Source organism: Silene latifolia, chromosome 9 (genome assembly GCF_048544455.1).
Source record: "Silene latifolia isolate original U9 population chromosome 9, ASM4854445v1, whole genome shotgun sequence".
Lineage (NCBI taxonomy): Eukaryota > Viridiplantae > Streptophyta > Magnoliopsida > Caryophyllales > Caryophyllaceae > Silene > Silene latifolia.
In genome coordinates, this window is record NC_133534.1 from 179,785,854 (window position 1) to 179,797,921 (window position 12,068).

The 12,068-nt window shown below is 39.0% G+C and overlaps 1 protein-coding gene across 1 annotated transcript; it reads right to left on the reverse strand.

Annotated features, from left to right (window-relative positions):
- Nucleotides 1-10,159: 10,159 nt before the first annotated feature.
- LOC141601946 (protein FAR1-RELATED SEQUENCE 5-like) lies at nucleotides 10,160-11,602 on the reverse strand. Its single transcript, XM_074422253.1, has one exon. The coding sequence runs from the start codon at nucleotides 11,600-11,602 to the stop codon at nucleotides 10,160-10,162; it is 1,443 nt and encodes a 480-aa protein (XP_074278354.1).
- Between the last annotated feature and the right edge of the window lie 466 nt (nucleotides 11,603-12,068).

Below are 12,068 nucleotides of genomic sequence, written 5' to 3' on the forward strand. Positions count from 1 at the left end.
TATCTTATTGTTGATATATTGAGTTGTGTGATTAGTACTCGACCCGTTTAAATGTTTTAAAAACGTGGTGATCCATTCGGGGTGGTGAGCGATTATTGAGCGGTATGATATGACGCGTATGGGATAGGTGGATGAGTCATCACGTGGCGATTAGAAGTCTTCCGCCGTGTCGACGGTGTTTTGTAGCTTTGATAGTTTTAGCAGTAGACCGTCTGAGAATCTTGTATTTCTTTTTATCAGTTTGGAATTGCTATGTAATCACTTTAAACTTTATTTACTTTTAAAGTTGTTTCGTTATTGTCTTATGAATATCATGCCTCGGGTAACCGAGATGGTGGCATCCTTATACCTGAGTGGTCCTGGTAAGGCACTTGGAGTATGGGGGTGTTACAGGTCCGACATTGTCATGATGGTGCGTTGGAACTTACGCGTCAGACTCTTTCTGATAGTTTGACTGTTTATTCCAATGCCGAGAGTACTTTGCGGCGGATGGGGCTCTGGTTGTGTGGGGTGTGCTTTTTGACCCGTACTGTTAGAGCAAGATGTCGGCATAGTCGGGGTGATTTTGTGATGTACCCGGAGTGTGTTGATGGCATTTACACCTTCCATATTCATGGTGTTCCGAGACCTGTGGCTCCTTCTACTTCGGTTTCTTCTGATGATAGTGTTGAGCTCGTTCAGTGGTCTATATCTTCGCTGGATCGTTTGTTGTCTTTAGGCCTTCGCACCGTGAAATCCATTCCTCCTAAGTGTCGTCTTGGGTTTTCTCAGGCCTTGAAAGGGGCCTTGGATGCGGTGTTTGATGCCCCTGGTGATCTCTCCCGCTGGGTTCGTTTGCTTGTTCTACCACTATGTTTGCTCAAGACTTTTGCTCCTCGGAGTAATCACGAGTGTCGGACTGCTATTCGGCGTCAGCATCACGAGGAGAGTATTGCCAGGGCTATCCTTGCTTGGGGGACACCTGGGAGGGGGGGGGGGGGGTTGCAGTTGTTACAGGAGTGTTTTGACGAGGGTCCTTCTTCTTTTTCTGTGGATGAGGATCTCGATTTAAGTGAGCTTAACCTTCGCCAATATCGGCGGAAGATTTATGATGGCCATTATACTGCTGCTGTACGGGTGCTTTCTTCCTCTGGGGTTGCCCCCTACTCCGATGCCACTCTCATGGCCCTGCGTGAGAAGCATCCTGTCGCCCCGCCTCCTTCTTTGCCTCCTCTGTCTGGGGGTCATCATCTCTGGTTGCCTCTTCGGCGGTGGTCTTGGATATGATTCGGAGCTTCCCTCGTGGTACTTCTTGTGGGAGGGATGGTTTTCGTGCACAGCACCTTATGGACTGTTTGAGTGGCGCTGCTGTGGCTATCTCCGATGATTTGATCACTTCTATTACTAGGGTGGTTAATCTTTTTCTTGAGGGCCGGTGTCCTCTTCCTCTAGGTGAGTACATTGCCAGCGCCCCTCTTACACCACTCGTTAAACCGGGAGGTGGAGTTCGTCCTATTGCTGTTGGTACGGTCTGGAGACGGCTTGTCTCTAAGGTTGGTGCTTCTATGGTTGGTCCGTCTTTATCTTCTTATCTTGATGGGCTTCAATTCGGGGTGGGTGTGTCCGGTGGAGGAGAGGCTATCTTGCATGCCTTGAACCGGCTCATTGAGGCTCGGGGGGCTTTCTATGCTGCTGGTTGATTTCCAGAATGCGTTCAACCTTGTTGACCGTTCGACCATGCTTCAGGAGGTCCGCCGTCGTTGCCTGGCTCTCTCCCGTTGGGTGGAGTTTTGTTATTCCAGCCCGGCCCGCCTTTTTTATGGGGAGCACTGCTTGTGGTCTTGTCAGGGTGTTCAGCAGGGTGATCCGTTGGGGCCTTTGCTTTTCGCGTTGGTTTTGTATCCCTTGGTTTGCAAGATCCGGGACACTTTTGACCTCACTTTGCAGGCTTGGTACTTAGATGATGGTACCATTGTGGGTGATACTTTGGAGGTGGGGAAGGTTTTGGACTTGATTAGGTTAGATGGCCCTCGTTTTGGATTACATCTTAATGTCTCCAAGACGGAGGTCTTTTGGCCTGTTGAGGATCCACGGAGTCGGCTTCCTGGGGTTTTCCCCACTTCTATTTCTCGGCCTTTGCGTGGGGTTACAGTTTTGGGAGGACCTGTCAATACTTGTCTTGGTTTTAGCAGTGAGATTGTGGCGACGAGAGTAACTAAGACCATTGAGCTAATGGACTTGGTTGCGAGGATTGAGGACCCGCAATGTGAGTTGCTTCTTCTTCGAGCTTGTACTGGTATTTCTAAGCTCTACTTCTCCCTTCGTACTTGCTCCCCTAGTGTTTTTGGGTCTGTCCATCTTCCTTTTGATGTCGCTCTTCGTTCTAGCTTGGAACGTATTGTCACCGCGTCAGGGCCGGGTTTTGGGGATTGGTAGTGGCGCCTTGCTACATTCCCTTTTCATCTTGGTGGGCTTGGTGTCTATGCGGCGGGAGATGTTTTATTTTATGCTTTTATTGCATCTCGTTTGCAGTCTGCTGGTTTGCAGGCTAAGCTCCTCGGCCCTTCTGGTATTGTAGCTGCTAGCCCTGCCTTTGATGATGTCGCGCAGGTGTTTACTGCGACTACAGGTTCTGGTATATTAGGTCACCCTAGTGAAATTGCTGCCCCCAAACTTATGAAGAAATTGGCAGACATTTATTTCACGACGGTTGCTGCTGCCTCAGAGTCTGTTTTCTCTTTGACACCACGCCAGCTTGCTTTATGGCAATCTCAGCAGGGTTCTCACTCCACTGATTGGTTACGTGCGGTTCCTATCTCAAGGTTGGGGCAGACTATGAACGGGAGGACTTACCGTAGTGTGCTGGGGTATCGTCTGGGTGTTCCGTTATTCACGGTATCTAGGCCCCGTCTGCTTGCTCTTGGGTTTTTCTTTGGGGATGTTTTTGGGGACCACGCTGTTTCTTGTCTTGATCTGTGGGCGTTAAACATCGGCATAACCTTGTCCGGGACACTCTTTTCGACATCTGCTATAGATCTGGTATTACTGCGGGGAAGGAGGTTGATATCGGTTTGGTTGATGGGCATGGTGGCTCTCTTCGTCCTGCGGATTTATTGCTTTATTCTTGGGACAGGGGGCATGATGTGTGCGTCGACCTGACAGGTTCTTCACCTTTGACTCGGTAGGTTGGCGATTTTGTGCGGGCGGGTTGTCGGCCGATCTTTGCTCAGCGAAAGTGTGCTAAGTATGGGGATTTGTGCGCGGTAGCGGATTATGGTTTCCTACCCTTATCTTTCTCTTCACTTAGGAAGCTAGGTTCGGATGTTGTTGCCTTGCTCAAGCGGATCCAGAAATTCTCGGTATCTCAGGATGCGGGGGCTCGAGTGGCCGCTTACATTTTTACTAGACTTAGCTTTGCTATTGCTAAGGGTGTGGAAGCCCAGATTGTCTCTCGGCTCCCCACCAATTTCATGTAAACTTATATTTTTATTTTAATGAAAGCTGCGCGCATCTCTTCATAATAATAATAATAATAATAATAATAATAATAATAATAATAATAATAATAATAATAATAATAATAATAATAATAATAATAATAATAATAATAATAATAATAATAATAATAATAATAATAATAATAATAATAATAATAATAATAATAATAATAATAATAATAATAATAATAATAATATTAATAATAATAATATTAATAATAATAATAATAATAATAATAATAATAATAATAATAATAATAATAATAATAATAATAATAATAATAATAATAATAATAATAATAATAATAATAATAATAATAATAATAATAATAATAATAATAATAATAATAATAATAATAATAATAATAATAATAATAATAATAATAATAATAATAATAATAATAATAATAATAATAATAATAATAATAATAATAATAATAATAATAATAATAATAATAATAATAATAATAATAATAATAATAATAATAATAATAATAATAATAATAATAATAATAATAATAATAATAATAATAATAATAATAATAATAATAATAATAATAATAATAATAATAATAATAATAATAATAATAATAATAATAATAATAATAATAATAATAATAATAATAATAATAATAATAATAATAATAATAATAATAATAATAATAATAATAGTAATAGTAATAATAATAATAATGGGGGAGCTGAGTTCGGATGTTGTTGCCTTGCTCAAGCGGATCCAGAAATTCTCGGTATCTCAGGATGCTGGGGCTCGGGTAGCCGCTTACATTTTTACTCGTCTTAGCTTTACTATTGCTAAGGGTGTGGGAGCCCAGATTGTATCTCGGCTCCCCACCAATTTCATGTAAACTTTTATTTTTCTTTTAATGAAAGCTGCGCGCATCCTTTAAAAATAATAATAATAATAATAATAATAATAATAAAAAATAATAATAATAATAATAATAATAATAATAATAATAATAATAATAATAATAATAATCATAATAATAATAATAATGATTAAATTATTATTATTATTATTATTATTATTATTATTATTATTATTATTATTATTATTATTATTATTATTATTATTATTATTATTATTATTATTATTATTATTATTATTATTATTATTATATTTAGTATTAGTATTAATATTAATATTAATATTACTTTAGTTCAATTCAACTCCAATCACTCACTTATTCTATTCGATTCGATTCACTCACTCCATTCGATTCGATTCATCTCAAATTCGGCCATTCGATTCATCCAGCTCGATTCGATTCATTTCGGCTCCATTCGATTCGATTCGATTCGGCTCCATTCCGTTCACAATTGAGTTCGATTCACTCTAAAAAGCCAGAAAGAACAGGGCCTTATATTGCAACATATCAGGAATTAGGTGGTGATCAATTTAAAGTGAACTTTGTCGTTCTTGTTGTCTCTCTTATGATGAAAAACAACCAAAGATCTTATGTGAATCATCATGTTCTCAAGTCTTTAATGGACGTGAATGATATTGCTAACTACAATGTGTGTGAGTATATTTTGGATAGTTTGATCACTCCAGATAATCCAGAACATGAACTTGGGTCTTCTAGTCCTACGAAAGTAACCTCGAACGCCACTCTAGATGACGAATTTTATAACAGCGATGAAGTTTTACTTGCTATTCAAGCAGCTGAAAAGTTTTGTTCAAAGAAACGGGTTTCTTCTAGGCCGGGAACTTCTCAAGTGACTTCATTATTATTTATTTGAACATCTTCAACTCATTGCTCTAACCCAAAAGTACAGTATGCTTTCATCTTATATTATTTGATCACTTTAATTATTTCTTTCTCTTTTCAATATTATTTTTTGTGATTTTTTTTTGTTTTTGTGTAGGAGTATATACATGACCTTGCTATTAATTCTGCACGAATGGCTGAAAATATGGTTAATCTTGAGAACAAGTACGAAATTGGAGCTACAAATTTTCCAGAAAACGATACTATCAAACACCTACATAGTTCTACATCTTTATTATATCGTACCTATGGAGGATGTAATGAGGACACCTCTCCCTCATCTTGGTTCACTGATTCAAAAGAAGCAGATTTAATAGCTTTTGCCAAGGCAGCCGAGGATGCATACAATAAAAAATGTGCAGTAATGTAACACCCCCATTTATTTAAGGGCCTGAACTAGGACTCCTCAGATAAAGAAGGGTGTTACCATCTCGGAAACCCGAGGCAGTAGATAACAAAGGGAAAGATAAACAGTACTTTAAATTAAAAGTTCATAAATGTTTACAACGGAAATGAAACATGTCTCAAACTCGAAATAAAGTCGATAACTAAACGAAAATAAAAGTGGGCTAGCTCTAAGTCGGGTGATCCATGCTCTCCCCCCGCCGACTTCCAATGTCTCAACAACTCACAATCTGCTCCCCAATAAATGGATCATCACAGGCATACACGAATACACAGGGTCAACCGCGAGGTTGAGTAGGTAATACGATATAATAAAGAATGTAATGCTATGATCCTCCATTCAACTCCATCACACACATCCCCGGAACGCCCAGCCATACCGATCCCCGGTAGACTATATATCGACCGTAGCCGATCTGCCAGCTCGCAGCTAAGGACACCAGGGCAAGTCCTGCAGAACCCGCATGGGCCTTAATCGCAATAATCTCACCTCCTCCAACTCCAACTCCGATGCAAATGCAATGTATGAAACGTATGAAACAATAATGCTCAACAAGATAATTAAGATAATCAGATATGTCATATAATCACCGAACATGCCAACTCTTTATAATCGTAAGAACTCAATCAGTGTATTCCCATACCTCGATCTTTAGCATCAAATAGTCGGGTGCTCAGTAATATTCCACAACAAATTCGCCCTCTGAAAGATAAATAAATGATAAACAATTACTTAAACCATTCCCGTTCCCAAAATAGAAAGTTACTAAAAATAGAAACTTCTTAAAATGGAAAGTTTCCTTAAATGGAAACTTTCCCGATCTAACAGCTTTTCCATTTTAACAAACCCGACTCAAACCCGTCTCTAAACATTTTAAATAACTCGGGAAATAAATTAGCTAATTAAGAATACGATAAATAAAAGATAAAACGAGTTATACGATCAAGAGAATCGAAACAAACATTGAATAATCCTATCAACCCGACTCTTACAACCCGCGCCTTCACTCTCGCCCACACCCCTCACGCGCCGCCTGAACCACCACGACCACCACCAGGCCTACTCCCCTCTTCGACCCCACCACCAACAACCAATCCCAACCTAGTCGACTGCCGCCGGCGAGTCGAACCAGGGCCGTCATTTGGCCTGGTTCACCACCGTGCCTCACCAAACGCCCCCTGTCCTCGACTCATAACCACCGCAGCTATCACCTAACCCCTGCCAAACCACCACAGCCCTGCTCGCCGTCAGACCACGCACCCAGATGCCGTGGCACCGCCGTTTCGACCTCCCCCGAGTCCACGGTGGTGCCACCCCAACCTAACCATCTAAACCCGCCTGAAAACCCCTGCTAACACCCGTTTGATTGTCCCTGTCAATAACGCCTCTCGCCGCCAATTCTGCCGCCAAAAACCTCCCTAACCGCCATCAATAGGGGCGACACAAACCACCCAGTACCATATCCCCGACACCAACCACCAACATCACCTCCCTGAGTCTCGCCACAACAAACAAAACCCGACAGAAAAACGAAAACAAAAGGGAAGGGTTGCACTCATACCTTTTCTGCCACCACAACAGCCACCAGGGTTGCCTATGGACGTCGACAACCACCCTAAGGCCTTCCTTGCTGCGCCGTCAACACCCACACTCACTCTCTCTCTCGATTTGCGTGAAGGTTGGGAAATGTGCCGCTGAAATGAGGTTGGCGGGTGAGGGAGTAGGGTTTTGTAGAGTTAGGGTAGAATTAGGTTAAAATTAGGTTAGATGGTAAATGGGTCATGGGTAAACGTGCCTGGGTAAATGGGTAAGTGTCATGGGTCAGCATGGTTGGTAAAAGAATTAGTTAACGTGACTTCGTTCAGTTAAACCCGTCTTAACAAGTTTACGAATAACTCGATCTTACGATATCAATACGACTAAACAATTAACTCGACTCAATTAGCGATATAAAATACGGAGTATTACAAGTAACTTCTACAAGGCCAATCATTCAACATCCATGGCAAGCTGATGGCAATTCCCATGGTGGTGTTAGTCCTCCGTCTTTCAGTCTTGGTTTGTCTCAGGATGAACTTTTTAATAATCCAAAAGTTGCTTTGTTGTCACCAAATGCAAATGATGATCATGATACAGTAGTGCGGAACATTTTGTTAGAAATATCTACTAACCGAAAGCATGAACACGCTGATAAAAAAACAGATCAGGAAGGTGATGATCTCGTTCAGAAAGATGATGACAAGTCATGTGCGGAGGTGCATGAGGACGCTAATAAACAGCTAAAGACGATTTCAGATGGTGATTGTGAACCTGATTCTGATTCAATGCTTTCTTCTACCTGCTACCATGTTGTTACAAGGAGGAGAGGTATTTCAGCAGCACTTGTACCATAACTTCGTTCTCCTTTTATAGTTAGGGACGTTGATATAGTAAGTAGCCTCACTAAAGTGCAAAGACGTGTGTGTGACTACATATACGCAGACTTCGGACAAGAGAGCCATCTTCATAAGTAATTTTTCCTTGATTCCTTACTTTCCTTTTTGTAGCTACTGTTTTTATTTGCCATCCACTTGTAAATTATTTCTTGGTAATTTAAATGGGATATTTTTCAGTAGTGAGAAGGTGTTCATGTATAAGGGCATTACTGCTAGTCGTCTTCAGTTTTGGAGCCTTAAACCTCGAGAACTTATGTCAAGTGCCGTCCTTGATTGTTGGTCTGCTTACTTGAATCATCGAGAGATAGCAAAGAGCGATTCAAGTCCATTGATATTTTACATTAGTACACTCGTGCTTGTAAGTTCACTATTTGATTCTTTCTAAAATTTCTAATAATATTTATGTATTTATTGATATTTGTTTGTTATATTTTATTCTTTTTGTGCTTCCAGATTGTGTTTACCGATTATAAGAAGAATAAAAGCCATGAGAGTAGGTACAAATATTTCAAAGATGCAATGAATGATGAGTTGAAGCAATTTTCCAGGATTTCATTGAAATCTATTGACATGGTGATTTCTTTAAACCTTACTTCAATAATTAGTACTTTTAATTATCAAGTCTAATCAATTTTTTTTCCTACTTGTTAGTTTTTCTTTCCGGTCGCATTGAACACAAATTATTATCTCATGGTGTTTGACTTGAAGACCTCTGCATTTTACCTTATTGACAATTGGCTTACTCGCGCCAAAGTTGAAAACTGTTATGGTGATACCCCCATGCCCGTGGTAAGTGTTTGCGTAACGAAATGTTTGCACAAGTTTTGCATTTCTGTATATTCTTATGCATGTTGCCTTTGCAATAGGCTGCCGCATTTGGGAATTTTTTGAAAGAGACAAGAGACACGTATTCTAAAGGAGTTGTGGTGTGTAAGCTTACTCCCGTCAGGGTTAATATGCCTTAGAGGACAACTGAAAATGTTGATGATTGCGGAGTGTTTACCATGAGACATATGGAAACACTAATGGGTGATCCAAAATGGAAATGTGGTCTTAAAAAGAATGACGTTAGAGTTCATTTATTTAGTTTTGTTTATATTTTGTTGACTGATTATTTCAATTATTGAAAATAGTTTTATTCAAACTATTCTATACATATAGGTTGCAACACTTTCCAAGCTGAGAGACAAATACCTTTCGACTTTGCTTCTTTTTTATGGGAACGAATTGTCTACAGAAATTCTTCTTCGAGCAAAACAACATCAGACCCAGGTTCAAGGACTCCAGGTTCAAGGACTCAAGAAATATGGTGAAAAATGTGTTGATGATTCTAATGAAGCATAATCCCTAGTTTAGGCACCATATGAATTTAATATCTTTTGTTAGCACTTGTTATCACATACCCTATGGTATTGTACTACTGTATACACTATGTGAAAAGTGGCCACAACCATGTAATCATGTAATGTGATTTTTCAGAAAATTTCTCAAGCATTTGGTGTTGGACCACTTTCTTTGTTTTCGTTTGGTATCTGAAAATTTCTTTGTTGGACCAATTTCTTTGTTTTCTCAAGTATTTGGTGTTGGACCAACTTCGACAAGGCTTCAACATGACAGTCTTTAATGGCACAGTCGTATACACGATTATGTTAACATTAGACATAGAACAAGGCAGCCAAATAAGAGACATTCTGGGGAAGTGAGGCAATCAAATACGGGATTTCTGAACACAAAGCAAATGAATACAGGAAAGCACAATAAAAACTATCACATATTAAACAGTATACCTATATGGTATACTGAATTGTAATCCGATAATTTGTTAGAATGAAGGTGGGGTATTCTGAACCTGTAGCACAAATTTTCTGAATCTTTCATACATATGTTCTGAACCTTTCATGTATATATCATAATGTGTAATGTGTCTTTGGAGAATGAAACTATACATGTAATATATAAGATTAAAAGCAATTTAGAGTCATAAATCATCTGTAGAACATCAACTAAAATTATCCAAAGCTTTTAGAACTCTTGTTCGGCCATTGACAATCAATCTTCATCCTCTGAATCTTCATACTTTGAATCTGATTCTTCAACCTTTTTAGAACATGTTCTTGATTTGTGACCTTTTCTCCCACAAGTCTGGCATACTCTTTGTTTTTTCCTGCTTTTCTCGAGCGCTTTTAGAACACTTGAGTGAAGTCGCTTACCACTCCCCTTATTACGTGATTTTTGTGGAACTTGGATGTTTATCTCTTTAGGAATGCTGCACCCAACGTACCTCTCCATTTCCGACATCGTGTTGAGGATTGTTGCCTCATTGCTTTGATGTTGCTTTATCTCCATTTTGAGTTCTCTAAGTTTATCTATTAACATTTGTATGTCTTGCTCATTTTCTTCTGCAAGGCTGACACAAGAGTACATTTCTTCCCAAAGCTCATTTGTCATTCTTTTTTTGTTGTCTGATTTCCCTACATCCTCCATTTTATTGCCATGCTTATCAAAGACGGGCTTCATCAACGAATTTTTCGTCCATCTATTAAGAATATAATTGTCTGGAATCCTCCTTATGTTCTTATGCTTTAAGACCCATATGACATGCTTACATAATATACCCATTCGTTGATACAAACAACAACTATAAGTGGCTTCTTCTCTACTTGTTGTACATGCAACTTCCCATGTCTTTCTTTCTCGCTCTATGTCGTAGATAATATATACCTTTGTGCCGTCCGTAACATGTACGTCCACCATGCCACAATTGTACACTGCTGCACATAACTCATTCTGGAAATCCTTAAAAGTTGCATGCGTGTAAATTTCTGAAGCGTGTTTTTCTAACTGAACTGGAGTTTTCAGTGGAGATGTTGAGTGTTTATTTTCCGAGTTCAGTTTTGATTGTTTGTGGTGTTGTGCATCCATTGCACTCTCAAAAGATATCCAGAACTCAACAAGAGTCGCATGAGGTGTAAGAAAACGATCGAGGAAACTATTTTCACTCTCTGATCTTGATGTCACCCTCATAATACTCGCCATAAATATTTCTCTAAAATATGCAGGAACCCAATCTTCTTTAATTTTGTAGAGAGACGAGAACCAAGGATGGTCTACCAAATCATAATCAATCATGATATTATCCCAAGCTTCTTCAAATTCATCAGGTTCACAATGATTGTTCCAAACGCATGCATTTAAACGCTTCTTGAAATCCTCATCTTGCCATAAATACGCATCAACTTTTTTACGAACTTTATTCATAATATGCCACATGCATAACCTGTGAGATGTATCTGGAAATACTTCTTCAATTGCTGGTTTCATAGAAGGACATTGATCAGTTGTAATTGCTTTAGGTGCACAACCCCCCATTGCATCAAGAAATGCTTTGAAAAGCCATGTATATGCTTCAATGCTCTCGTGTGATAGTAGCCCCGCTCCTACTGTTACACACCTTTTATGTTGATCAATCGCAGTAAATGGTACAAAAACCATGTCGTATTTATTTGTACGAAAGGTGGAGTCGATCGAAAACATGTCACCAAATAAAGCATAGTTTTTCCTAGATATGGTGTATGCCCAAAATAGCACAGATAGACACTGTTTTTCATCAACTTCGAAGTCAAAATAAAACGTGCTACACGTCTCTTTTTTTTAAGTAAAATTATCTACCACCACGCATCAGACAAACCAATGTACTGTTTCATATCTCTCACAAAGTTCTTGAAATCAGTCTCGGTAGCACCAACATTACTATAACCACCCGACAACTCTTTCCAACCTCTAAATGCTTTTACTGGCCCCATCTTTAACCGTGCTACTTGATACGTGCATTTTATATAGTCTTTTTAGACTATTTTATGCACGTATTTCTATGCTTTTATCGTGGTTTTATGCTACGAAATGCCCCGAATATGCTACTTTGGTGTATTTTGTCTTATTTGCAGGTATGGATCCGAAA

Bases quoted from the DNA above. Each gene is read 5' to 3' on its own strand.
- LOC141601946 (XM_074422253.1), bottom strand. From the start codon at position 11,602: ATGGTTTTTGTACCATTTACTGCGATTGATCAACATAAAAGGTGTGTA.